Source organism: Aureobasidium namibiae (genome assembly GCF_000721765.1).
Source record: "Aureobasidium namibiae CBS 147.97 unplaced genomic scaffold scaffold_12, whole genome shotgun sequence".
Classification (NCBI taxonomy): domain Eukaryota; kingdom Fungi; phylum Ascomycota; class Dothideomycetes; order Dothideales; family Saccotheciaceae; genus Aureobasidium; species Aureobasidium namibiae.
In genome coordinates this window covers 641,792-663,877 of record NW_013581197.1, presented here as the reverse complement: position 1 = coordinate 663,877, position 22,086 = coordinate 641,792, and the positions used below count along the sequence as shown (strand labels likewise).

At 52.0% G+C, this 22,086-nt stretch overlaps 8 protein-coding genes across 8 annotated transcripts; 5 read left to right on the top strand and 3 right to left on the bottom strand.

Annotated features, from left to right (window-relative positions):
• Positions 1-704: 704 nt before the first annotated feature.
• Positions 705-5,450, top strand: M436DRAFT_83404 (sulphite reductase hemo protein, beta subunit; the record flags this gene model as incomplete). The annotated part of the gene is made up of 4 exons (XM_013570599.1): positions 705-735; positions 792-928; positions 985-5,367; positions 5,421-5,450. The coding sequence occupies 4 exons, from the start codon at positions 705-707 to the stop codon at positions 5,448-5,450; spliced, it is 4,581 nt and encodes a 1,526-aa protein (XP_013426053.1).
• A 647-nt stretch (positions 5,451-6,097) lies between these two features.
• On the top strand, positions 6,098-8,185 carry M436DRAFT_16220 (uncharacterized protein; the record flags this gene model as incomplete). Its single annotated transcript, XM_013570302.1, has 1 exon — positions 6,098-8,185. A coding segment is annotated over one exon (2,088 nt), but the record flags the coding sequence as incomplete, so codon positions are not given.
• A 1,301-nt stretch (positions 8,186-9,486) lies between these two features.
• On the bottom strand, positions 9,487-11,710 carry M436DRAFT_65276 (uncharacterized protein; the record flags this gene model as incomplete). Its single annotated transcript, XM_013570493.1, has 2 exons — positions 9,487-11,290; positions 11,343-11,710. 2 exons carry the CDS (start codon positions 11,708-11,710, stop codon positions 9,487-9,489), a joined length of 2,172 nt encoding a protein of 723 aa, XP_013425947.1.
• Positions 11,711-12,129: 419 nt separating this feature from the next.
• M436DRAFT_83401 (uncharacterized protein) lies at positions 12,130-14,169 on the bottom strand (the record flags this gene model as incomplete). Its single annotated transcript, XM_013570598.1, has 1 exon — positions 12,130-14,169. One exon carries the CDS (start codon positions 14,167-14,169, stop codon positions 12,130-12,132), a length of 2,040 nt encoding a protein of 679 aa, XP_013426052.1.
• Positions 14,170-15,444: 1,275 nt separating this feature from the next.
• M436DRAFT_83400 (UDP-glucose 4-epimerase) lies at positions 15,445-16,670 on the top strand (the record flags this gene model as incomplete). The annotated part of the gene is made up of 3 exons (XM_013570597.1): positions 15,445-15,473; positions 15,527-16,212; positions 16,267-16,670. The coding sequence occupies 3 exons, from the start codon at positions 15,445-15,447 to the stop codon at positions 16,668-16,670; spliced, it is 1,119 nt and encodes a 372-aa protein (XP_013426051.1).
• A 456-nt stretch (positions 16,671-17,126) lies between these two features.
• M436DRAFT_50539 (uncharacterized protein) lies at positions 17,127-17,773 on the top strand (the record flags this gene model as incomplete). Its single annotated transcript, XM_013570406.1, has 2 exons — positions 17,127-17,549; positions 17,603-17,773. The coding sequence occupies 2 exons, from the start codon at positions 17,127-17,129 to the stop codon at positions 17,771-17,773; spliced, it is 594 nt and encodes a 197-aa protein (XP_013425860.1).
• Positions 17,774-18,086: 313 nt separating this feature from the next.
• Positions 18,087-19,159, top strand: M436DRAFT_50037 (scavenger mRNA decapping enzyme; the record flags this gene model as incomplete). Its single annotated transcript, XM_013570326.1, has 3 exons — positions 18,087-18,153; positions 18,218-18,868; positions 18,924-19,159. 3 exons carry the CDS (start codon positions 18,087-18,089, stop codon positions 19,157-19,159), a joined length of 954 nt encoding a protein of 317 aa, XP_013425780.1.
• Positions 19,160-19,349: 190 nt separating this feature from the next.
• On the bottom strand, positions 19,350-21,284 carry M436DRAFT_74204 (uncharacterized protein; the record flags this gene model as incomplete). The annotated part of the gene is made up of 3 exons (XM_013570596.1): positions 19,350-20,863; positions 20,919-21,070; positions 21,124-21,284. 3 exons carry the CDS (start codon positions 21,282-21,284, stop codon positions 19,350-19,352), a joined length of 1,827 nt encoding a protein of 608 aa, XP_013426050.1.
• Between the last annotated feature and the right edge of the window lie 802 nt (positions 21,285-22,086).

The following is a 22,086-nucleotide window of genomic DNA, read 5'->3' as shown; positions in this document are numbered from 1 at the left end:
TCATGTGGTGAGTGCTGAACAGTCGGGCTTTGTAAACTGTCCACTAAGGCTCGGGATTAGCTCGCGAGATTGATTGCCCTACCTCCGCCAGTGCTAAGTTTGTAACTACCACGTCTCCCCGGCGAAGGTTGAGAGCGGAAGTAGCCTTACAGAAATGCACAATTGTGTCTCAAGTAGAGACGTATCCAAAGAGATTCGGTGTGTCGTCCATCCCTTCTCGGTAGATATTGTCCACTAAAAGTACTGTGCATTTTTACAACTAGACGCGTTACAAGGTTTCACACGGGAGACAGCAAACAAAGATCCCCTCCAGATCTGGCTTGGCAACGCATATGGGGTATGGCTGGTAACCAATGATAGCGAATCATTTAGAAGGTCATAGTGGCCGGCTCAAAGGTCGAAGCGGCCGAGATCGCTCTGGTTGCTGATGTCGCCATCCCTGGGTCTAGCAAAATGTCACTGGATGCCGGCGTGCACCAGAGGCGATTGATGGAATACTCGGTCTGAGATGAGCAATTGAACGGCAATTCTGGTCACGCCCTGAACAACCGCCCGCCGCCTCCCACCTCTCGGGTTATTTTTCAAATCTATATTGCCCCCACTACTTGTGCCCTTCCCATTGTTCTACTTTCTCCTTCTCCTCAGGACTCTCATATCTGTCTAGAACTCTTGTCGAGTTCGTTATTCCGCTTACCACTGCGGCCATGGCTTCCATCTTGACTGCTGGAGAGGCCGGTAAGCAAGAATCCTAGATGCTGACCAACCATGGACTTTTGGCTGACCACACACAGTCGCACGCATTGCATACCTGGCCAGCGACCTTGTCGTCTCCGTCCAGCCTACTCTCGCTTCAGACTCCGACTTCTCCAACTTCTTCACAACTTATCAACAGAACAAGGCTTCAGGTCTGATCTCGACGTCGCCCGAGGTATGTTTTTGCCCCCTTCCTTGGGTTCATCTACGACTAACCAATTCCCACCTCAGATTGTCCCTGTTAAGCACAATGCAGACCCTCTGCTCTCTGCCTTCCAACCTCTTCGCTCCGGCAAGCTCGTCTCAGTGACAACCTCGTCCTCGATCTTGGTCCGCGCCGTTCCTCACCTTTACAAGCTCGCACAATACCCCGTCGTCTTGCACGTAGCACTGCAACCAGCTGGCTACCCCGACTACTCGGACATCACCTCCATCAGACAGTCTGGCTTCACGTTCCTTCAGTCTGAGTCATTGCAGGAGGCGCAAGATCTTGCTGTGACTGCACATGCCTTGGCCATTCAATCCGGCAAGGGTGTCATTCACTTCTTCGACTCTGCCAACCTCGCCAATGACAATCCTATTGAACAGGAAGACAGAGAGCTGGTCAGAAAGATTTTGAAGATTGAGCAACACTCCCGCGCTGGCTCCACTGAGTCCGGTCTTTATGCAGACGACGGAAAGGTCGCCACTCGTACCGCCACTGGTGTTGCCGTCGCCAACGGCTCAGCCGTATCCGAACGCGCTGGCGCACCTGAGGAGAAGTCTTCATCTGTCCAGACAAGCGATCGTGAATCGTCCAGCGGCTCGAGCTCTGACGGTCGCAATGGTAGCAGCGACAGCGCATCCGTCGTCTCTTCTAACGCCACTTCTGTCGAGTCTGTGTCAAGCCGCCCCATCACTTCTGAGGATATCGACACTTTCACCACTCAGATCTGGGCCGAACTATACGAGTCAACCGGAAGAAGGTACAAGGCCTTTGAATACTCTGGTCCCGAGGACGCAGAGTCAGCCGTTTTCTTGTTTGGATCTGATACCGCTCTCTTCGCTCAGGAAGTCGACAAAGCCAGCTCTTCAGATGAATTCTACGGTGCTGGTATCGTGACCGCACGCCTCTACAGACCCTGGTTGGGTGCTAAGCTTCTTCAGACTCTGCCCAAGAGTTTGAAGAGGATTGCCGTGCTGGAGCAGATTCGCCGTAAGACCACTCGCTGGGGTCCTCTCCTTCTCGACCTTCTCATTTCCATCAAGACTGCTGGAAGCACTGGTCCTCTGATTGTCGGTCACCAGCTTGGTTACATCGAGCCTTCCACAATTCGCCAGGCACTGAAGGGCATTTTCCAGAACTTGTCTTCTCCTTCGCCTATTCAGAATCTCGAGATCGGAAACCACGAGGGTCCCAAAGACGCTGAGAAGGGCTTCGAGTTGGAGCAGCCCAAGGTTGAGAATGCATACATGAAGATCCTCGACCAACTGTTCGGAGACCGTCTTCACGTTGCCAACAGACTTGGAGCTGACAATGCAGGCGTTTCGAACGAGATCAGCGCAACTCCCGAATACGGTTTCGGTTCTCTCGTGGCACGCTCTGAGCACAGAGAACGATTCATCTCTGAAGTCCAGACGGCTGCTAAGTCCGGTGACTTCGCCACCGATGCCCCTAAGCAGCAACTCTCCCAATGGCTTCTCGACGCTCAGCAGGCCTCCAAGGCAAACAATCTTGCCCCTGAGGTCATCTCTGGCTTGAGCAGCGACAAGTCTGCCTTGGCTACTGAGCTTCTGACCAACAAGGGGCTCTTTTTCAAGGAGTCGCAATGGTTGATCGGTTCAGATGCATGGTCCTACGACTTGGGCAACTCTGGTGTTCACCACGTTCTCGCATCTGACAAGAACGTCAACATGCTCATCATTGACTCGCAGCCCTACTCGGAGAGAGCTGCTGCTGATGCCTCAAGAAGAAAGAAGGACATTGGTCTTTACGCCATGAACTTTGGCAATGCCTACGTCGCCTCTGTTGCTGTCTACAGCTCTTACACCCAGGTTCTGCAGTCCATGCTTGAGGCCGAGCAATTCAACGGACCCTCGGTCGTTGTTGCCTACCTGCCTTACACCAAGGAGACCGACTCGCCACTGTCTGTTCTTCAGGAGACCAAGAAGGCCGTTGACATTGGTTACTGGCCCCTTTACCGATGGAACCCTCGCGCAGAGGAGAACGGCGAAGAAAACTTCCAGCTGGATTCAGAGCGCATCAGACAGGAGCTCAAGGAGTTCCTCAAGAGAGACAACTACCTGACCCAACTGATGAAGAGACACCCTCAGTTCAGCGCAAACCTTTCGCAGTCCTACGGATCTGAGGTCCGTCAGCTGCAGAAGCGCAAGGCCAAGGACGCCTACAGCAGTCTCCTCGAGGGTCTGCAGGGCGCTCCTCTTACCATCTTGTTCGCTTCGGACAACGGCAACTCCGAGAATCTGGCTAAGCGTCTGGGTAACCGTGGCAAGGCCAGAGGATTGAAGACCATGGTTATGGCTATGGACGAGTACCCTCTGGAAGATCTCTCGACCGAAGAGAACGTTGTCATGATCGCGAGTGTAGCTGGTCAGGGTGAGTTCCCTCAGAACGGTAGAAACTTCTGGGAGGGTGTCAAGAACTCCACCGATTTGGATCTTGCCAGCCTTAACTTCTCCGTCTTTGGTCTTGGAGACAGCCACTACTGGCCTAGAAAGGAAGACAAGATCTACTACAACAAGCCTGCAAAGGACCTTTACGCCAGAGTTGTCACTCTTGGTGGCAAGTCTCTTGTTGATTGCGGTCTTGGTGACGACCAGGACCCCGATGGTTACCAAACTGCTTACAACTTGTGGGAACCCAAGCTCTGGGACGCTCTGGGCGTCGGCAACGTCGAAGGACTTCCTGATGAGCCCCCACCGATCACCAACGAGGACATCAAGATCAACTCGAACTTCCTTCGTGGAACCATCGTGGAGGGTCTTCAAGATCAGTCCACCGCAGCCATCTCCGCTGCCGACCAGCAGCTGACCAAGTTCCACGGTACATACATGCAGGATGATCGTGATCTTAGAGACGAGCGCAAGGCCCAGGGCCTCGAGCCTGCATACTCTTTCATGATCCGTTGTCGTCTGCCTGGTGGTGTTGCTACCCCAGACCAGTGGGTCCAGATGGACGCTATCGCTTCGACTTTGGGTAACGAGACTATGAAGTTGACCACCCGTCAAACCTTCCAGTTCCACGGTGTTGTCAAGACCAAGCTGAAGCCGGCCATGCAGGCTATCAACAAGGCCCTCATGACCACCATTGCCGCTTGTGGTGATGTTAACCGTAACGTCATGTGCAGCAGTTTGCCCGAGCACTCTGAGTACCATGCCGAGGTTCATGCAAGCTCCAAGCTGATCAGCGACCATCTCTTGCCTGCCACTACTGCTTATCACGAGATTTGGCTCAAGGACGAGAACGACGTCAAGACTCAGGTTGCTGGAGACGCTGTTCAGGACCACGAGCCTATGTACGGCCCTACCTACCTGCCTCGCAAGTTCAAGATCACTATCGCCATTCCTCCCCACAACGACACTGACGTTTACGCTCACGATGTTGGTCTCATCGCCATCAAGGGTGAGGACGGACATCTTGCTGGATTCAACTTGCTTGCTGGTGGTGGTATGGGAACTACTCACAACAACAAGAAGACATACCCTCGCACTGGCAGTATGCTCGGTTACGTTTCCAAGGATAAGGTTCACATTGCTTGCGAGAAGGTCATGCTTGTCCAGCGCGACAACGGTGATCGCAAGAACCGCAAGCATGCTCGTCTGAAGTACACCATGGACGACATGGGTGTTGACGTCTTCAAGGCAGAGGTCGAGAAGTACTGGGGTGAGCAGTTTGAGGAGGCTCGTCCCTTCCACTTCAAGAGCAACATCGACACCTTTGGCTGGCAGAAGGATGAGCACGGTCTGAACCACTTCACCATGTTCATCGAGAACGGACGTATCGAGGACACTGCCGATTTCCCGATGAAGTCCGGTCTGCTGGAGATTGCCAAGGCACACAAGGGTGAGTTCCGCCTCACTGGCAACCAGCATCTCATTCTGTCCAATGTCAGCGATGAGGAGCTGCCCAAGATGAAGGAGATGTTGGCCAAGTACAAGCTCGACAACACCAACTTCAGTGGACTGCGTCTTAGCAGTAGTGCCTGTGTGGCTTTCCCCACTTGTGGTCTCGCTATGGCAGAGTCTGAGCGTTACCTGCCTGAGCTCATCACCAAGCTTGAGGGTGTGCTGGAGGAGAATGGTCTTCGTCAAGACAGCATCGTCATGCGCATGACTGGTTGTCCCAACGGTTGTGCCCGTCCTTGGCTCGCCGAGGTGGCGTTTGTCGGTAAGGCGTTTGGTGCATACAACATGTACCTTGGCGGTGGTTACCACGGTCAACGTCTGAACAAGCTCTTCCGCAGTTCCATCATGGAGGAGGAGATTCTCAGCATCATGAAGCCGCTGCTCAAGCGCTACGCGGCCGAGAGAAACGACGGCGAGCAGTTCGGAGACTTCTGCATTCGCATTGGCATGATTAAGCCCACAACCGAGGGCAAGTTCTTCCACCACGACGTAAGTACTGATACTCATCCATTGCTTGACACATCAGACTGACACAGATACAGACGGCCGAGGTTGAATCGGATGAAGAGTAAGATAAGGATATACCCTCGATTTTGTCAAGTTGTTCCATCAGCATGTAGATTGGCGTTCTGGAGCGGGCGGGCGGGCAAATGTTTGGATTAGATAAAAGATTTGTATAGTACATGGATCTGCCATGAGAATGGAACAGTAGTTCGGTTCGTTTATGATTCAGGCACGAGGACGGTGATTCAAGCAGACGAGGGCGTGACAGGGCGGCTAGTCACGGAACAGCAGGCGGGGCCTGGGACGGCCCAGGACGGGCCGAGTGCAGGCACAACCAAAGACAAGACGATGACGATGGTCGTTAACATTGGATGCACCGTGTTACGGCTTATCTCTGGTGGGCTCTTTGATGGAACAAGGCTGATAGTATCGATAACAAAGGCATCTTTGTCCATGTTTTGACAGACGCAATAGGAATTTGACGCGCGGTCGGCAATGCTGGATGCAGAGTGGACACAGAGGAGGATTCTTTGACACGGACGAAGTGAATGAAGACTGGCAACCAAAACATGTCTTGAGCTGGCACGCCTGCCCCGATCAGCAGCACTTGTCGACTTTCTCCAACTGGAGCGCTTTGCCGCGCAATCATGGCTTCAGTGTAAACGTGCCTGCCTGACTTTGGTGTCACGGAGCTGACGCCTGCAGAAACAGATCTTTAAACGACGTCGTCGCAGCTCTGAACGCAACCTTTGGCCACGCCGACGCACCACAACACCCGCTCCCCGACGATCTGATACGCATCCTTACTGTATATGTCGCAAAGGCGAGGAAGGAAGGAGAAGGTCTACACGATGAACTGCGCGCCATCTACGGCCACCACGTCGAGGCGCATGCGAACAAGCTGCCGGCATTCGTCTCTGTTCTCAAAGCCCTCCGCCCTGCCATAGCCACCCAAGACCGTCTTGCCATCTGGTTCCAATGTGCCATCATACCCTTTGTCCATCTGCCTGGCACCAGCCGAGTTGCCATGTCGGACGCTCAAGACTTTGTCCTCGACTCGCTCGCATATGACACTGAGAGCCAGGATGCCCGTGACAAGGCTCGCGCTGCTGCCCATCTCTCCCACATCCTTCTCGACGCTTTGCTCTCACATACAACCCCTCGTCCGGACGCTTCGTCCATCCAGACTGAGGACCACGCCGCTTGCCAGCTTCAGGTCATGCTGATCACCTTTGCTCGCAAGAATCCGCGCGACTTCTTCGTCTCGGTTGACCATTTCCTCGTACAACCCCAAACACGCATGCAAGCCCTCGATCTGCTTGCTGCCGTTCTTGAACAGCAACATGCCCATTTGCACCTGGTCCTCGACACCACTGTAGTCGAGCATCTTCTCAAATGCCTCATGAACGACACAGCCACAGTCGTTGTCTCAGCTGCCCTGCGATGCCTCATCATGCTGCTCCCACACATTCCTGCCACTGTAGCATCTCAGCTTCCGAGGTTGTTCTTGGTCTACAGCCGCTGCCTGTGCTGGGAGAAGTTCAGTGCCTCGAGTACTAAGGCTCAGCGCGACCTTGTTACTGATGATCGCGTTCGCCGCGACTCTGATTCTGATCTTGACTCCGATCAAGAGCATGGAGATGATCCTACCTGGCAAACTCTGCGCGCTTTACCCGATATGCCCGAATCTTCCGCCCCCGAGTTGTTACATTACTTTACTTACTTGTACGGCCTGTATCCTCTCAACTTCATGAGCTATGTCAGGAAGCCTCGAAAGTATCTCAAGAACATCGATTTCCCCGGTGCCGACGAATTCGATCTGGACCAGACCGTCATCAGAAGCCGCACTGAGCAATTCCAGCGTGTTCACTTCCTGCATCCAAGCTTTTTTGCTACCACAATCGAAGAGGAGTTGACCGAGAACCGCTGGCTCAAGGCCGAGCCTTCAGAAGTCATCGCAGAATGCCATGGTCTTTACGCAGGCGAGCATCCTATGTTCAAGAGTCCCGCACCTCCTCCATCGACAAAGCTGCCGGCAGTGCCTAGTTTCTTAGCCTCTGTCTCGGAACCATCACAACCAGACAGCCCTACCTTGCCTCGCCATCCTACTCGAAGCCCAACTGAACTTTCGGTCGATTCAGCATCCTCAAAGGACCTCTCGTATCTGCAGCGGGAGCTGATGTTGCTACGAAATGAACTCACATTCGAGCGTTACCTCAAGCAACAACACGTGGCTACCATTGGTCAGCTCAAACGCAATCACATCAAAGCTGTTACTGTTGAGGCCGAAACGGCCACCCTGATCAATGCAAATCGCGCGCTGCAAAAGAAGCTGAGCGACTCCAACAAATTCAATGAGAAGATGCAAAAGGAAACACAGGCCCGCAGAACTCATACAAAGCAAAGTGAAGAGCAACTCATGGCAAAGATTCGTACCCTCAAGGGAGAACTCGCCGACCAAGAGACACTACAACTCCGCCTCACTCAAGCCTCTAAGGACTGCGATCAACTTCGTCTGCTTCTCGTCGAAAGCGAATCACGTGAATCTAATAAGCAGGAGGAACTCGAAACTCTTGAGGCGCGTATAAAGAACCAAGAAGCAGCAGACCATCAAAATGTGGAGCTGCAGAGGCAACTTCGGGACTATCGCGATAAAGATATTGCACTCGAATCCATCCGTGCAGAACACGAATTGGCTAAACAAGAGCTCGAGAGCACAAAGTTCATCTTGCAACGTCGCGAGCAAGAGCTTGAAAGACTAAAAGCTGCTCATGAGGCCAAGATGCGAGAATACGAACTGCGACTCAAAGAGGCTACGGAAAGTGTGGATGGAGCTTACCCTCCGCCCCGCCACTCGGGTGAATCTGTTTATGTCAACCAGGAAGGCAGTGTCAGGAGCTATAGTCCAGCTGGCTCACGTCGCGCATACTATACCGATCGTGGTATGGATCAGCCCGAGTTCTTTGCACCACACATGGACTTTGGGAGGACCGCCTCACCAGTTTCTTCACTAAATCAAAGCTATCCCCCTGCACGTCCATTGCGTATAGACGCTTATCAGCAGCGAATTCAAAACGCACACCCAATGGCTCGAGCGCAAGGCATCAACTACACCAAGCATGCACACCATCCTTCAGCTGCACACGGTGCCGCTCGATCATACTTGGCATCTGAACAGAGCTCGCCACCTTCCTCGTCTGTTGGTCAAGAAGGCAGCAGAAGTGTCTTTAGCTTCAGTTCGGATGTATCGGGAGAGCCTGGGCAAGAAGGCGGCAAGCCCAAACCCGAGGTTCGCATGTATGGACGCGGTAAGTTCTGGTTCATCTATCCTGATACCGATGATTTACTGATGTGCGAAACAGGTGGTGCACAAAACAACAAAAAGAAGGACAAGTCCGAGAAGTCCGAAAAGTCGGTAAAAAGCAATGGGATTCGAGGATTACGAGGACTGATGTAGAGGTAGCGAATTGTTGTAAGATCAGTATGTAGCCGGGTCTTCAAAAGCGATTAAGTCTCGTGATGATATCGGAATCTGCTCGGAGCTTCGTGTGCTACGTGTACCGGTACATGTATTTTTCACGTTTGTCTGCATCATCGCTGTCTGTACAAGTGTTTCCACACTCACGTCACTCATGCACAGTGTCAACATCCAACAACTTCAACATCACAAGTCTCTCAACAAAGCTCTTGACCTGATGATGCAAATTTTGGTTTACTATCATCTACCTCCAAGCGCTAATAATCTATCTCAATGTGTTGATGATTATTGCCTCCTTCTGACGGCTGACAGGGTCGTCCCCACAGCCTCACGACTTGCTCAGATCCAACTTAATGTTCGTCCTTGAACCCAATCTTGTTGCTTGTACATATCAAGCTTCAACACTTTAAGTTCTTCGAGGGAGAGAGAGACATGGTAATTCGAGAATATAGTGGTAGAAGACAAAACGATGTGAATGAAACGAAGACATAGCTACATAGAGATAGAGATAGACAAGACGGAAACATTGTTCAACCAGCAAAACCATTAAACTCCAAAACAAGCAGAGAAGAACCAGAAAGAGCCACCACACTAAATGCCCTTGCACCATCAACCAGCTTTCCTTCTTATATAGAGAACGTCCCATGAAACTCCGAAGCTCGTCTCAAAACCTCTCTCTCGCCTGGTGCAAGAGTGTTTGTGGTAGGCAGCATGCCGAGTCTACTGAGAGCAACGAGCTTGGGATCACCGTAAGGGTAGTGGGCATCAGTAACGGTCTCCTGAGATGAAAATTTTCCATCTGCAAGATCTTTGGCTCGCTCTACCCGTGCTTCGCCAAGATATCCTCTTTTCTTGAGCGCTTGATGGTAGATATCCCAGATCTGGCGCAGTATGCGCGTGTCGTCGGGCAACTGAGCTGGAACGTCCCATTCGGCACTACCCATCGATTGCGCGATGGCGAAAGTCAAGCGAATGGTTTGTGGACTTGTTGGGCTGGGAGGAGTGGTGGTATCCACGAGGTTGCGTTCCTTCAGCCATTTGTCAAAGTGCAGCAGAATCGTGTCAGGACTCATGCGATCGAGTTCCAAGGCGCCAGGGTTGGCTGAGTCCAGGAGGATGCGCATGGTGTTTAAATCGATACGTCTGGTGGCCGAGGCGGGGTTCCTGTCAATCTCTCTGCGCTGAAGGATGTATTTGTTGACCGACGTCTTTGCTAGGAAAGGTACGGTGCGGGTGAAGTGACGATCGGCGGCGATGGTGCTGTGGGCAGGATCCAAGAAGCCAACACAACGCATAAAGGCTTGAATGGTAGCCGAATCCATGAACCCAGCGGTAGCTAGGTTGATCAACTCGATGAGTTCATCAATCCTGGCACCTGATGCCGCTGTGTGCTCCTTCGTGCCAGGCTGCATGCCGAGGGCGATAGCCCAGGAATACAGAATGGTGTAATAACCACATTCGAAACCATTTGGTTGTTTTTTTACAGGATGATGCGTGATGGGAATGTTGTCGAGATCGTCGGCCATGAACATGGGATCGTCGTACAAGCCGGTTTGTAAAACGGTCCTCTTGATCGTTTTGATCTGTCCTTGGTTGTATCCGGGCGATGTCAGAGGGTCCCAAGCGTATTCTTCAGGGTCTTTGTTCGGAGCGTCGTAAGTGTGGATTTCGGGTGTGTCGTTCACGTACTTGACATGGACGAGCAGCCAGTGCGTACCCTCCTTTTCTTCTGTGTTGTAGGGCAGGAAGAGCTCTCCATTGCGACCAGTGGTGACGAGGTCTCTGTAGTCGCCATTGTATACTCTTGCTCGTCTGTAGCCTTCCTCATCAATCATGGCAAAGTCTACGTTGTGCTCCACGCCGATTGCCGCAGTGACTGAAGCGATTGCCCGCCAAACCGAGCTATCGAAAAGCCATACTCCCTGTTTCCTGGCATCAGATCCTTGGACGGGATCGCGTAGGCTAACGCCGGATCGCTGCAAGAGGAGTCTCCATTCCGTCATTCTCCATTTGAAGTATGCACACGAATCCGAATCCTCGGGCTGGATCTCGGGTTCAGTTCTCACAGTTATCGAGGAATCGATTGTCCCTCCTTGGGTCGAGGCGGCCACTCCCTTGTCCTTGTCTTTGGAGTCTTGTTCTTTCTTGAACTTTCCAACGATGCGGTCAATAGTTTGCTGGGTGTCGAGTTTGCCAGGTATGTGATCGAGGGCCTCAGGGCTCAGGTAAAGAAACACAACTCGGTCGTGGTATTCCAGAATCGAGAACGCAGGGAACGGTCCGATGACAAAGTCACAAGTGCTGGGGTATTTTTGTCCGTTGACAACCAGCTCTGAGTCTTTGCGCACAAAACCGAACCACTGAACAGCATATTCGCTAAATACTCTTTTGAACCTGATGAGTCCTAGTTCCTCGTCCTCTCCCTGGGTTCTAGTCACGTCAGCTATAGCTCCCAGGACAATCTGAAAACGAATGAACATACAGATACACCCCTTCGCCTGTCTCCAGTGCTAGCGGCTGCAAAGGATCCAACCAAACCAGTTTTTCATCCTCGCAGAAGGCCAGGATATTTTCGCGAGCACCACCCTTCTGAGGGTTGTTGAAGGCTGGTTCGAATGTGTTCTGAAGAGCCAATCCAAACTGTTTGATGTTATCTCTGATGTGCTGGTCTATCTGAAGATTGGTTGCAAAGGGTGATGGGAGCGAGCATGCTGGAGGCGTGTAAACCATTTGCTCGAAACCCTTAGCGGTCCATTGGTGTAGTTTTGCGGTCGGCATCACTCGAGTCTTTTTCTTCTTAGGAGACATGTTGGTCGGGCTCTGGCTTCCTAACTTTCTTTTCGGCGACATGATGGCAGGTAGTGCGATTGCTGCTCAAGCGCTCCAGCGGCCATCGTCTGCATCTAAATGTGGACGACTCTGAGAACAATGATTATATGTTACTTGCCGCTTTCAGGTATCTCGCCGGATCCGTCGAATCCGGAGGACAAAGGCGTCAATTCCACAATGCAGATTCTAGACAGCGCTCAAAGAGATGTTGGACCTATTCGTGGCGGATTACGAGCACAAGCAGTCAATAGCAATCACTAAATGGCCTTCATCGCAGATTCGGATTTCAGGAAGAGGTAGAAGAGATATTGCAGAGGCCAGGTCGGCCGGGGTATCTAGAACAACAACGCGCAAAGAGTGAGAAACCGAAGCTCACCATGAACCTTTCCTTGCACAATCGATTCCTCATCGAAACATTTTCAGTCGACGTAAATGTGTATTCAAAGCTCTTCTGAGATATCACCCTTGTTATCTGCTGGCTCTGGCTCACCGTGCAGTCGTATACGATAGATACATGTCCAGTCTTGGCCCCAGTTGTTTATGATCCTGATGATGGCAAAGTCGACGAAGCCGATAGCACCATCAACACCTTCCAGATCGAAGTTTTGCACGTGGTTCAGTGCATGGATGTCGTATGATGCTTTGCCGATACAGACGAGACCGGACTCAGGCGCTTCTCCGCAACCCAGATGAGAGTCGTGTAATTGAGATGTATCCTCGCCAGCTCGGCTTCTGACCCACACTTCGAACTCCTTTGGCGCTGCTCCAATATCGAGAGTGCCTGTAGAGGGCATGTGCTCTATGGTGATACTGGTTGGATTCATAGCACGGGGAATGATCACACCGATCTGAGCCTTTCCCTTGTCGTTCGATGCAGCAGCACACCAGCAATCCGAAGGCTCCTCCCAAGGTGTCAGAACTCGGAAAGGCGAAGGATGACCTCGTCCTTGATAATCGTAAAGATTTCTGTTGACCCATTGCCAAAGGCCTCCGAGTTGCCTAGGATGGGTTGGGGAGGTGTATTTGGGATGTACAGTGGCACCCAGTGTGTGGGAGAAATAGTTCACACTACGAAGTCTGAGTTCTGTGTTCCGAGCTATGTTCGCGAGGGCCAGGCTGTGTAGTTGTGTGGATCCTTTGCTATCGGGCAACTCCTTGATGATATCCGACACGGTGCGTCTTGCAGTAACTTCTGCAGATTTGCGAACTGATGTCTCGAATGCGCGCAATTGTGCAGAGAAATGTTCCTGAAACTTGGCATGGTTCTCGCTCACCGCGGCAGCTAGATCGTCCTTGCTGATGATCTTTTGATGTTCAAGCGTCTTCTGAACAATGTCTTGAGCATGTTGTTCCAGTTTCTTCTGGTTGGTCTGGACAAAGTGGTCCCAGATGTTTCCGTTGTCGCGTTGATCCAGTTTTGCATCTATTGCTCGCCAAAATCCAGGAGGGAACTCCAGTTCGCCAGTCTCAGGGTTCTTGCGGACCATGATCTGCTCAGGAAGAATGGACCGCACACGCTCAATTTCCTCAGCGTTCAGACCTCGTACCTGATTTCTGACACCTTGCATATCGAGCTCTAACGTCTGTATTCTCCTTGAGAATCCATCGTTACCTGAACCAAAGGCCCTCCGTCCTAGATATGAGAACGGGCTGAGAGCGTACTCGCCTGCCTTAAAACATGCGTTTGAGCCCTTTTCCAAAAGGTTGGAACATCTGCTGGGCCCGAGAAGGAAGAGGAGCGCGAATGCCGTCAGAAGAGCAAGGCAGATTTTCCCGATCTGTGGTGAGAACTTGTCCCAAGGGAACTCGAAATTTTGCCATCGACGGTGCAGCGTCTCGAAGAAGACGGACACCCTCCATGGCCGAGCGGCTTCTCTCTCTTGAGTCGTAGGTGGTGGCCGTATCTCTGCAACTCTCCGAGATCTAGTCGAAGGTGGCATCGATGCTTCGTAAGAGAACTGGGTATCCAGATCAGTGAAGCTACCAGCACCTGTGGACGGCGCTCGGCGAAACAAAGAGCCACCTGGGGCCGTAAAACCAGCGTGCTGATTACCGTCCTCAGAGTCATAGTCTTCGGAAGTGTCGTTAGCCTCGGGCCGCAGATAATAGGGCGTTGTGATCTTCCGTGTTGACTTAACGCTAGTAGTAGCGACGGATGACCTAGAAGTGACAGGTCTGGTGGTAGCTGGTCGAGAGATGGCAGGTCCCTTAGTAGTGTTTGCGGGAGGTGCAGGTAAGGGATCAGGGATAATGGCATCGCCAATATCACGATTCACTGCAGCACCTCTATCTGCAAGAAAGCGAGCAGCAAACCCGCCAGCGTTGCCAGAGCGATCCTCGAGTTGCGTCGACAGCTCGACCTTACCAACCGCACCGTATGCGTGCGATAGTCCAGTGGGTACAGCGGGAAGAGCTTTAGGTGTTTTTGGACGAGGCTTGCGGCTTCCTGCGACCGAGGGCGCAGCTGGTGTTGCGCTCATTCGAGTGGACCCACGCGTCCGGCGAGCTGGAGTTTCAGACATTCTGCGTGTGATGGGAAGTAATAAACTCAGATGCAAGCAATCCTGATAGTGCTTGGATCAGTGGTTGGTCGTTCAAGATTTGTATCGAGATGGTATGTAGACAAAACTTGCAGCATTCACTTCCGAGACATGCGTCAAATGCAGATGTTGTATCGAGTAGTGATCACTTACAGAGTGAATCAAATGACCAAGAATCTGGTGGTGAGGGTGATTTCAACGCGTGAATGATTATGGCATTGACGCGATTCGAGATTTTGGTGCCGGTAAGCCAGCAGATAATCGACTGCTAGGTGATGCCCGAAAGAAGAACAACTACAACAATAAAACAAGACATCAAGGCAATAATTCAAGTCCTGTTCTGCATGCTATAGAGTGAAGGCGCTGTTTGCAGACAGCATTCCTAGCTGAGGTCTGCAAAACAACGCGTTCGGACGAGTTGATCCAAGCGTCGGCATAACTCTGGCGGCTTGCACTAATCACTGGGCATGCCTTGTGCTTGAGAGCACAAGCACAAGTCTCGGCGGGCTCAGGCGGATTCCAATGGCGGGATTACTTTGGACTCCAACGAACCACGGAAAAAGGGGGACAATTGAGGAAAGGAGGCACCAAGTTCCATGACAGCTTATTGATTTTGCACCGTAGATGCAGCAGCGACAACGGTCTCTCAACTGAAGCAGTTGCGATGAGCATGAGCTGGCAGCCACAAGCGATGTATGCACATTGCACATGAAGGATTCGCAAGCAAGCTGCATGGATCCGCGGCGGGACGACAGACGCCCAAACACACTAATCTCCAGGACACACCATGACAGCTTTGAGAGCGGTTGGCTCTGGTGATCAAGCACAGCAGCGAAGCAGCAGACATGGACGGGTAAAAGGGAAATCTACACCAGAATACGAGCCCTAAAGCAAAGGGTGAGATGTTCCGGGTGTGGATCGCGGATAATAAAGAGTCGAAGCAAGAGAGCACCGAGAGGAAGCTGTTGAGATTTGGCAGCGAAATCTGGGAGCGCCATGTCATCAGCTTTCCCCATCAAGGGGCAAGGACGCTCCCACACTGTGCCAGGGTACAACAGGGCAGTTACAGCGTGCGATCCCCCGATGCTGTCGTCGCGTCGGCTGAAGTAACAGTTGATCATCAAAAACATCCCTTTCTCCCAACACCCGTCCGGAACTTTTCTGTTTCAAACACCTGCTGCTCTTGTCTCGCCCATCGCCTTGCTCTCCACAACAATGCCAGTTGGATCAGTTCTCGTCACCGGGTAAGTGACGCATTGCGCCGCACTGCCCCGCCATGCGCTGATTGATGCGACAGTGGAACCGGATACATCGGCGGCTTCACAGCCCTCGCCCTGCTCGAGGCCGACTACAAGGTCGTCATTGTCGACAACTTGTATAACTCGTCCGAGGAGGTCCTCAACCGTATTGAGACCATCTCCGGCAAGCGTCCCATCTTCTACAATGCCGACATCACCGACGAGAAGGCCCTCGAGAAGGTCTTCGCCGACCATCCCGACATCGACAATGTTATCCACTTTGCTGCTTTGAAGGCTGTTGGCGAGTCTGGCGAGATCCCCCTCGAGTACTGGCGCGTCAACGTCGGCGGCTCCATTGCCCTGCTGCAAGCCATGACCCGTCACAATGTCACCAACATCGTCTTCTCATCGTCCGCTACAGTCTACGGCGATGCTACACGCTTCGAAGGCATGATTCCCATTCCCGAGACCTGCCCTCTGGGCCCCACAAACCCCTACGGAGATACCAAGTATGCCATCGAGAAGCTCATCGGCACTCACGTCGAGGCTCAGCGCAACAATGCACAGAAGAAGGGCGAGTCGGGTGCCAAGTGGAACGGCGCTTTACTGCGCTACTTCAACCCTGCGGGCGCTCACCCTAGCGGCATCATGGGAGAGGACCCCCAAGGTATCCCCTTCAACCTGTTGCCGCTGTTGGCTCAGGTCGCCGTTGGAAAGCGCGAGGAGTTGCTCGTGTTTGGTGATGGTAAGCAGACTCTGTGCGCGCACCTGTGATTCTGCAGAACTGACTGGTGTATAGACTACGACTCAAAAGACGGCACCGCCATCCGCGACTACATCCATGTCATCGATCTCGCACAAGGCCATCTCAAGGCACTCAACTACCTGCGTGAGCACCAGCCCGGTGTGCGCGCATGGAACCTCGGAACGGGCAGAGGGTCAACCGTCTTCGACATGGTCAAGGCTTTCTCACACGCTGTTGGACGCGATCTCCCATACAAGGTTGTGGATCGCAGACAGGGCGACGTTTTGAACCTGACAGCCATGCCAAGCAGAGCCAACGAGGAACTCAAGTGGGAGACCAAGCTCTCACTCGAAGATGCATGCCGCGACCTGTGGAGATGGACCGAGAACAACCCTCAGGGCTACAGGCAATCGGCGCCGAAAGAATTCGTGGATGCAGCCATCGCTGCGCGCAAGTAGGCGGAATGAGCTGAGGACGACGGTAATGCTTGGAGACGATTCATTGTTTATTCTCGCGCGCATAGAATTCATGTTACGGACGCTTTCTCAAAAAAGGTTGCTTCGACCTGGTGCAGGCCAACAGGAACGACGCTGGCTCACACGCATTATACCCAGAAGAGAGAGAGAGAGAGAATGCAGATTACACAAACTACCTAATATTATCATCCGCTTCCGGAAGTTTAAGTGGTGGACACGTCCGCTTTCGAAAGTGGTTCACGAGATGATCGCGAAAGTGACGTCAATGTACGCATGACGCGCCGTTGTTCGGTCGATGGCTTGAATTGTGTCGACCGTCAACCAACACACAAGATCTTGATTCTGATTTATTCACAATTTCATCTACATCTGCGCGCTTTACATCCACACAGTAGCAGCAATATCACATCCGTAATCGCAAACCAAATCACAACCATCATGGCGCCCAAAAGACGCACCTCGACACCTTCGGCAGCGCAGCGCAATCAGCAAGCAACCATCTCATTTGGAAAGCAGGGTCTCAATCGCGTCACGAAAACCACTCTTGCTCAGCGCGACTCCAAAGCCACCAAGAAGGACAAGGCTCTGCTTGATGCCGTGTCGAGCCATGTCATTGACGAACCCACAACCGCCGATGCAGCCATCCAAGAACAAGCCGTCGCCGAACTTGTTGACACCAAGCCTAGCTTCAGCGACAAGACTGATGACTACGAGAAGCGCGCCATCAAGGTTACCAATGCTCAGATCAAAAAGTACTGGCAAGCCAAAGAGGCCGAGAGAAAGTCACCACGTGTGCACCAGCAAGGACTCGATGTCTTTGAAAAGATCTTGAGGGAGTTTGACATGAGTGGACAGTACGGTGTAAGTTACGAACATGTTTCTCTACCTTGGCCAGCTTACTGATCATGTTGTAGCCATGCATTGGCATCGCCAGAGTCAAGCGTTGGAGAAGAGCCAACACGCTGGGCCTCAACCCTCCTATCGAAGTGCTGGCTGTGTTGCTCAAGGCAAGCGACCAGGACAAGGGCAATCTGCAGCGCGCCCACGTCGACGAGTTGATGAGCTCCAGGTTCATCGAGACATAGAAAGACACTACGAATCAACGATTACGACTGGGAAGGGAATTGGCTTGGGCTGGGGACATGCATGGCTTGGAGTTTCGGGAGCGGGAGACATTGCTGTTTCAAATAGCTGGACTGCGGATATACCAAGGCTGGGAGGTTCATGACGTGCAATGACAAGGACATTGCTTGATATAGTAATAATACAATTGACATACAGTCAAAACCTGACAAGAATGAGTTGAGTCGTTGTGATGAACCGAAAGCCAAAATCGTGGAGACGACTCGAAGCTCGAATTCGCGGCGCCTTTGACCATCAACACACACCATCATCAACATGGCCGCTCCCAGCAACGCAGAGGCACTGATACCTCAGTTCAAGTTCGAAAAACTTCTCAACCAAGGTATCGATTCTCGAGCATGAAACAGGACCAAGACGAATTGTAACGCGACACCAACGCAAGCTAGACCAAGCCGGCCGCCGCATCGTCCTACAAGGCACAATCGCAGACCAACCAGCCCTCCTCCTCGCCGAGCGCGCCGCCTTTGACGCAGACGAATCACACCTGTCCAACTTCAGTAGCTCGCTGTCACATATCCAGAACCTCGGCGACAATGACATCTATCGCTGGTACATGGCCCACAGCGGCTCTGCCCAGGGACAACCTCCAGACCTGAAGATCAACCTCATCTACCCATGCACCGACCAACACCTCAAGAAATATGCCGCACAAGCTGTTCGCCATGTCACCGAGACTGCCGACATCTATCGCCATCACGTTCGTCCCTACATGCAGGCAAAACGCGATCAAGGCCGACTGAACTGGGTTTTCAACATTCTTGATGGACGCACCGAGCAACAAGACGTTCTGTTCCGCTCGCCGCACGATACAACTCCCGATGATGAAAGATATCTGTTGCTGCCAGACTTGAACTGGGACCGCAAGACGTTGGGAAGCCTACACTTGCTCGCTCTGGTCGAGCGCAGAGATATCTGGAGTCTGCGCGATCTCAAGAAGAAGCATGTTGCTTGGCTCAGATCCATCGTTTCGGATATTGCTGCAAACGTCTCTCGTCTGTATGGCATAGACGAGGATATGCTTAAATGCTATGTCCATTGTATGTTCACCCGTATACTTGTGTGCTGCTTGTTCTGACATTTGGACTTTTGCAGATCAACCAACCTACTACCACTTCCACATACACATTGTCCATGTGTCGCTCGAAGCAGGTGCTACACAGGTCGTGGGTAAAGCGCTATCACTCGACAACATCGTCTCCCAGCTCGCTACCATGGCCGGAGACGATGAAGCCGGCATGGATAAGGTCGATCTTTCCTTCACTCTGGGCGAGGCTAGCGAGCTGTGGACACAAGTATTCCTGCCTCTCAAAGAAAAGCGTTTACAATAGGTAGACTTTCCAATTGATACATCCGATGCTAAACTTTGATTTTGAAAACTACGCTTTGTTCTAAAGGAGAGAAAAGAAGAGAAATAAAATACGCCGTCGCTGTGCAAGAGAGTCAAAAAGAAGATATGGTGTTGTTGTTGTTGTGGTCAAAGAAAGCCGGCTTCTCAGACCCTTCGTCCGCCTCGTCCCATCACTCCTTAGTAGGACTGGGTGTCGGGAGTTCGAAGTTGGAAATTTCACGAGTCTGACTGACGCATTCGCTCAGCCTTCGCTCAAACCACTCGTTCGCTGGGTTGACAGATGAATTGCGTGTGGACAAGCGACTCTGACGATCTGCTCTCTCCAGCGCCAGTCTTTCTGCCGCTTGATCTGCCGCCCTAGTTGCCCGATCCGAAGTGCCTGAAAATGTCTTTTTGTGCATGTGAACCATGGGCTTATTGCTGCCAGGGATTGAAGCAAGTCTGTGTTGCGCACTAGGACGTCTTGCCCAATTCGAGTCTTGCGCCAGTCCCCCGACGGCTTCTTCTTCATCTCTCTCGAGTGATGGCAAACGTTTCGGTGCGGGCGTGGCCCATCTTCTTTTACGGCCTTTAAAGGTCCAGAATTTGAAGCTGCCGAGGAAGGTGCCGTCAGATCCTGGTACGTGTTGCCATGGCTTCTCTCTCCATCCGAACACGATGCAATCCACGGTGCCAGCGATCGTCAAAGAGAATGTCGAGAGCAATGCCAGGGTTGGAATGGGATGTGCGGCGTATTTGTCGCTGTAGTTGAAAGAATGATAGACAAAGGGAATGGTCCAGACCATGAGGTAGGTAACAGGGTAGATGAAGAGAAGGCGCAGTTGCCTCTGAATCGCTCGTCGTCGTTTCTTCATAGGTGTGTCGGCTGAGACTATGTCTTGTTTATCGCCGCTCATCACTTGTTGTCCCTCGTCGATTGGTTCGAGGCTGACTGGAGATGTGTTGACGGTGGCGGTCATGTCGGCTGAAGTTCTCCAGGATGTAATAGAGGCGACGGATTGTCTTTGCTGCTTTGCTTCAGGTGGCACTTGCAGGAGATCGTATTGGGCGTTGCCGTCATGGGCATTGGCGACGTGACTGCTTCGTCTCGAGTGGCTTGCAGAGTGCAATTTGAGACCCTCGGCTGAAGAGTTTAGAGATGTTGGCCAGGTGGAATGACTACCCTGGCTAGAGCTACTCGTGGGTGCCTGGCCGGCGGAAGCGTTGCTATCCATGAGACCGGAAAGATCTTGCAACTCGCCAGCGCCAGTACTTCTCTTCTTTGGCACCTGTAATGTTTGTGTGCCCTCTCCGGGCATCGTACCAAGGCTCTCTCCGTAACCATGTGTCTCGGTACTCGTGTCTTGGTTGTCCTCGCGAGCAAATATTTTGAAGCCTTGCCCGACGTGGAGATAGATGCGGACGGCCACGAACATGATGTAGACCCAGATGAGATACCGGGGAATCCATTGTAGTGCAAGCCTGTACCAGTAAGGGCGAATCGGCAAGGTGCAGAAGGGTCCTTGTGCGATATAACCTTGACGACCTTTGACGAAGGCAAGAACACCGCACAGAAAAGGGAATGTGAACCATCCTGCCATAACGGTATGTCTGAAGCGATACAGACCATCGTGGCCAAATATCTTACTACCAGTGCTGAAAATCTGGAGATACATGTGTAATGACATGATGAAGATTGCATAGTCTGATAAGAGGTATCAGTACAGATCCACCCGGAAGCAAGATGAACTAGAACTTACCACATGCCATGGTTGATGCCTGCAACAAGAAGCCAAAACCTTGACAGAATGATCCGTTTGTGTCAATGGCACCACGACGTAGAGACACAGCCGAGAAACTTATATACCATAATGATTTGAAGAAGTCGGCCAGAACGAGGTATAAAATTAGACTGGGCGTCGATTAGCGATGCAAGATTCATGTCTCGAAGAGCCCATGACCTACTTTCTTCTGAAATTTCTCCTCATCATGAAGAACCAGTATATAGTAATCACTGTACCAATCACACTGAAACTAGAGGAGATGGTAGCAACGATCCGAATTGCCCGACTCCATTCTGGCGATATAATCGTAGAGGGGTCCAAAAGGTGGCCGCCGAGACCCATGGTGTATGCACGTCGCTCCGGACTGATGAACAGCGGTCCGCCGCGCGGGGCATGGGAAAAGTGCTGTATAAAAGATGGAGCGAGGTCAGAGAGAATGCGCTCGCTCGAGAGTGATTGTCTGAGTTGACTGAAGTCATCTCCAGTGGCCGTTGCCAAGTCCATTTTCTGTTTCCTAGATGGTTCTGCCGATCAAGACTGTTTGGACCAAACCGTGAGTTGCTATCGTCGAATTCGCTACAGTCTCAACGGCACCCAACGTTCAATAATAAAATGACCCAAAAAGTACATCTAGACGATCCGGTTCCTGTTCTAGATACGCTTAATGACGGATCTACCCTGACTCGCATCAACATGCGAATGTAAGAAGACGTTGATGAGACGGGCGACAAGGAAGAAATGAGAGACGAACTAAGCAATCTTGTGATTTTTGCTAGGGAAACGGGCCGGGTCGCATCTTGTATCCATCAACATGAAGAATTTTTCTACTGTCCAAGACCCCGGTTGCAGACTGTGCAACAAGACAAAGCCAGAAGGGGGCCAGGGAGAGCGAAGGAGAAAGAGGATTTGCTGAAAGCAACCTTATAGGGAGCTAAAGCATCGTCTCATAGCATACTTCAGGCTGTTCTAGACGGAGTTTCGGCATCTGTTCTGCTGTTCCGTCTGTCCGCGTTCCGCTGCATGCCTGGCGCGGTACAGAGGAATGTGTTCTTGTCATTGTTGGATCAGGGCTCGAACCGTTTGTGCCGGTCGCAACACTAGCCTACATACCTCAAGGACGGGAAGCAGGGGGCTAGATCCACAG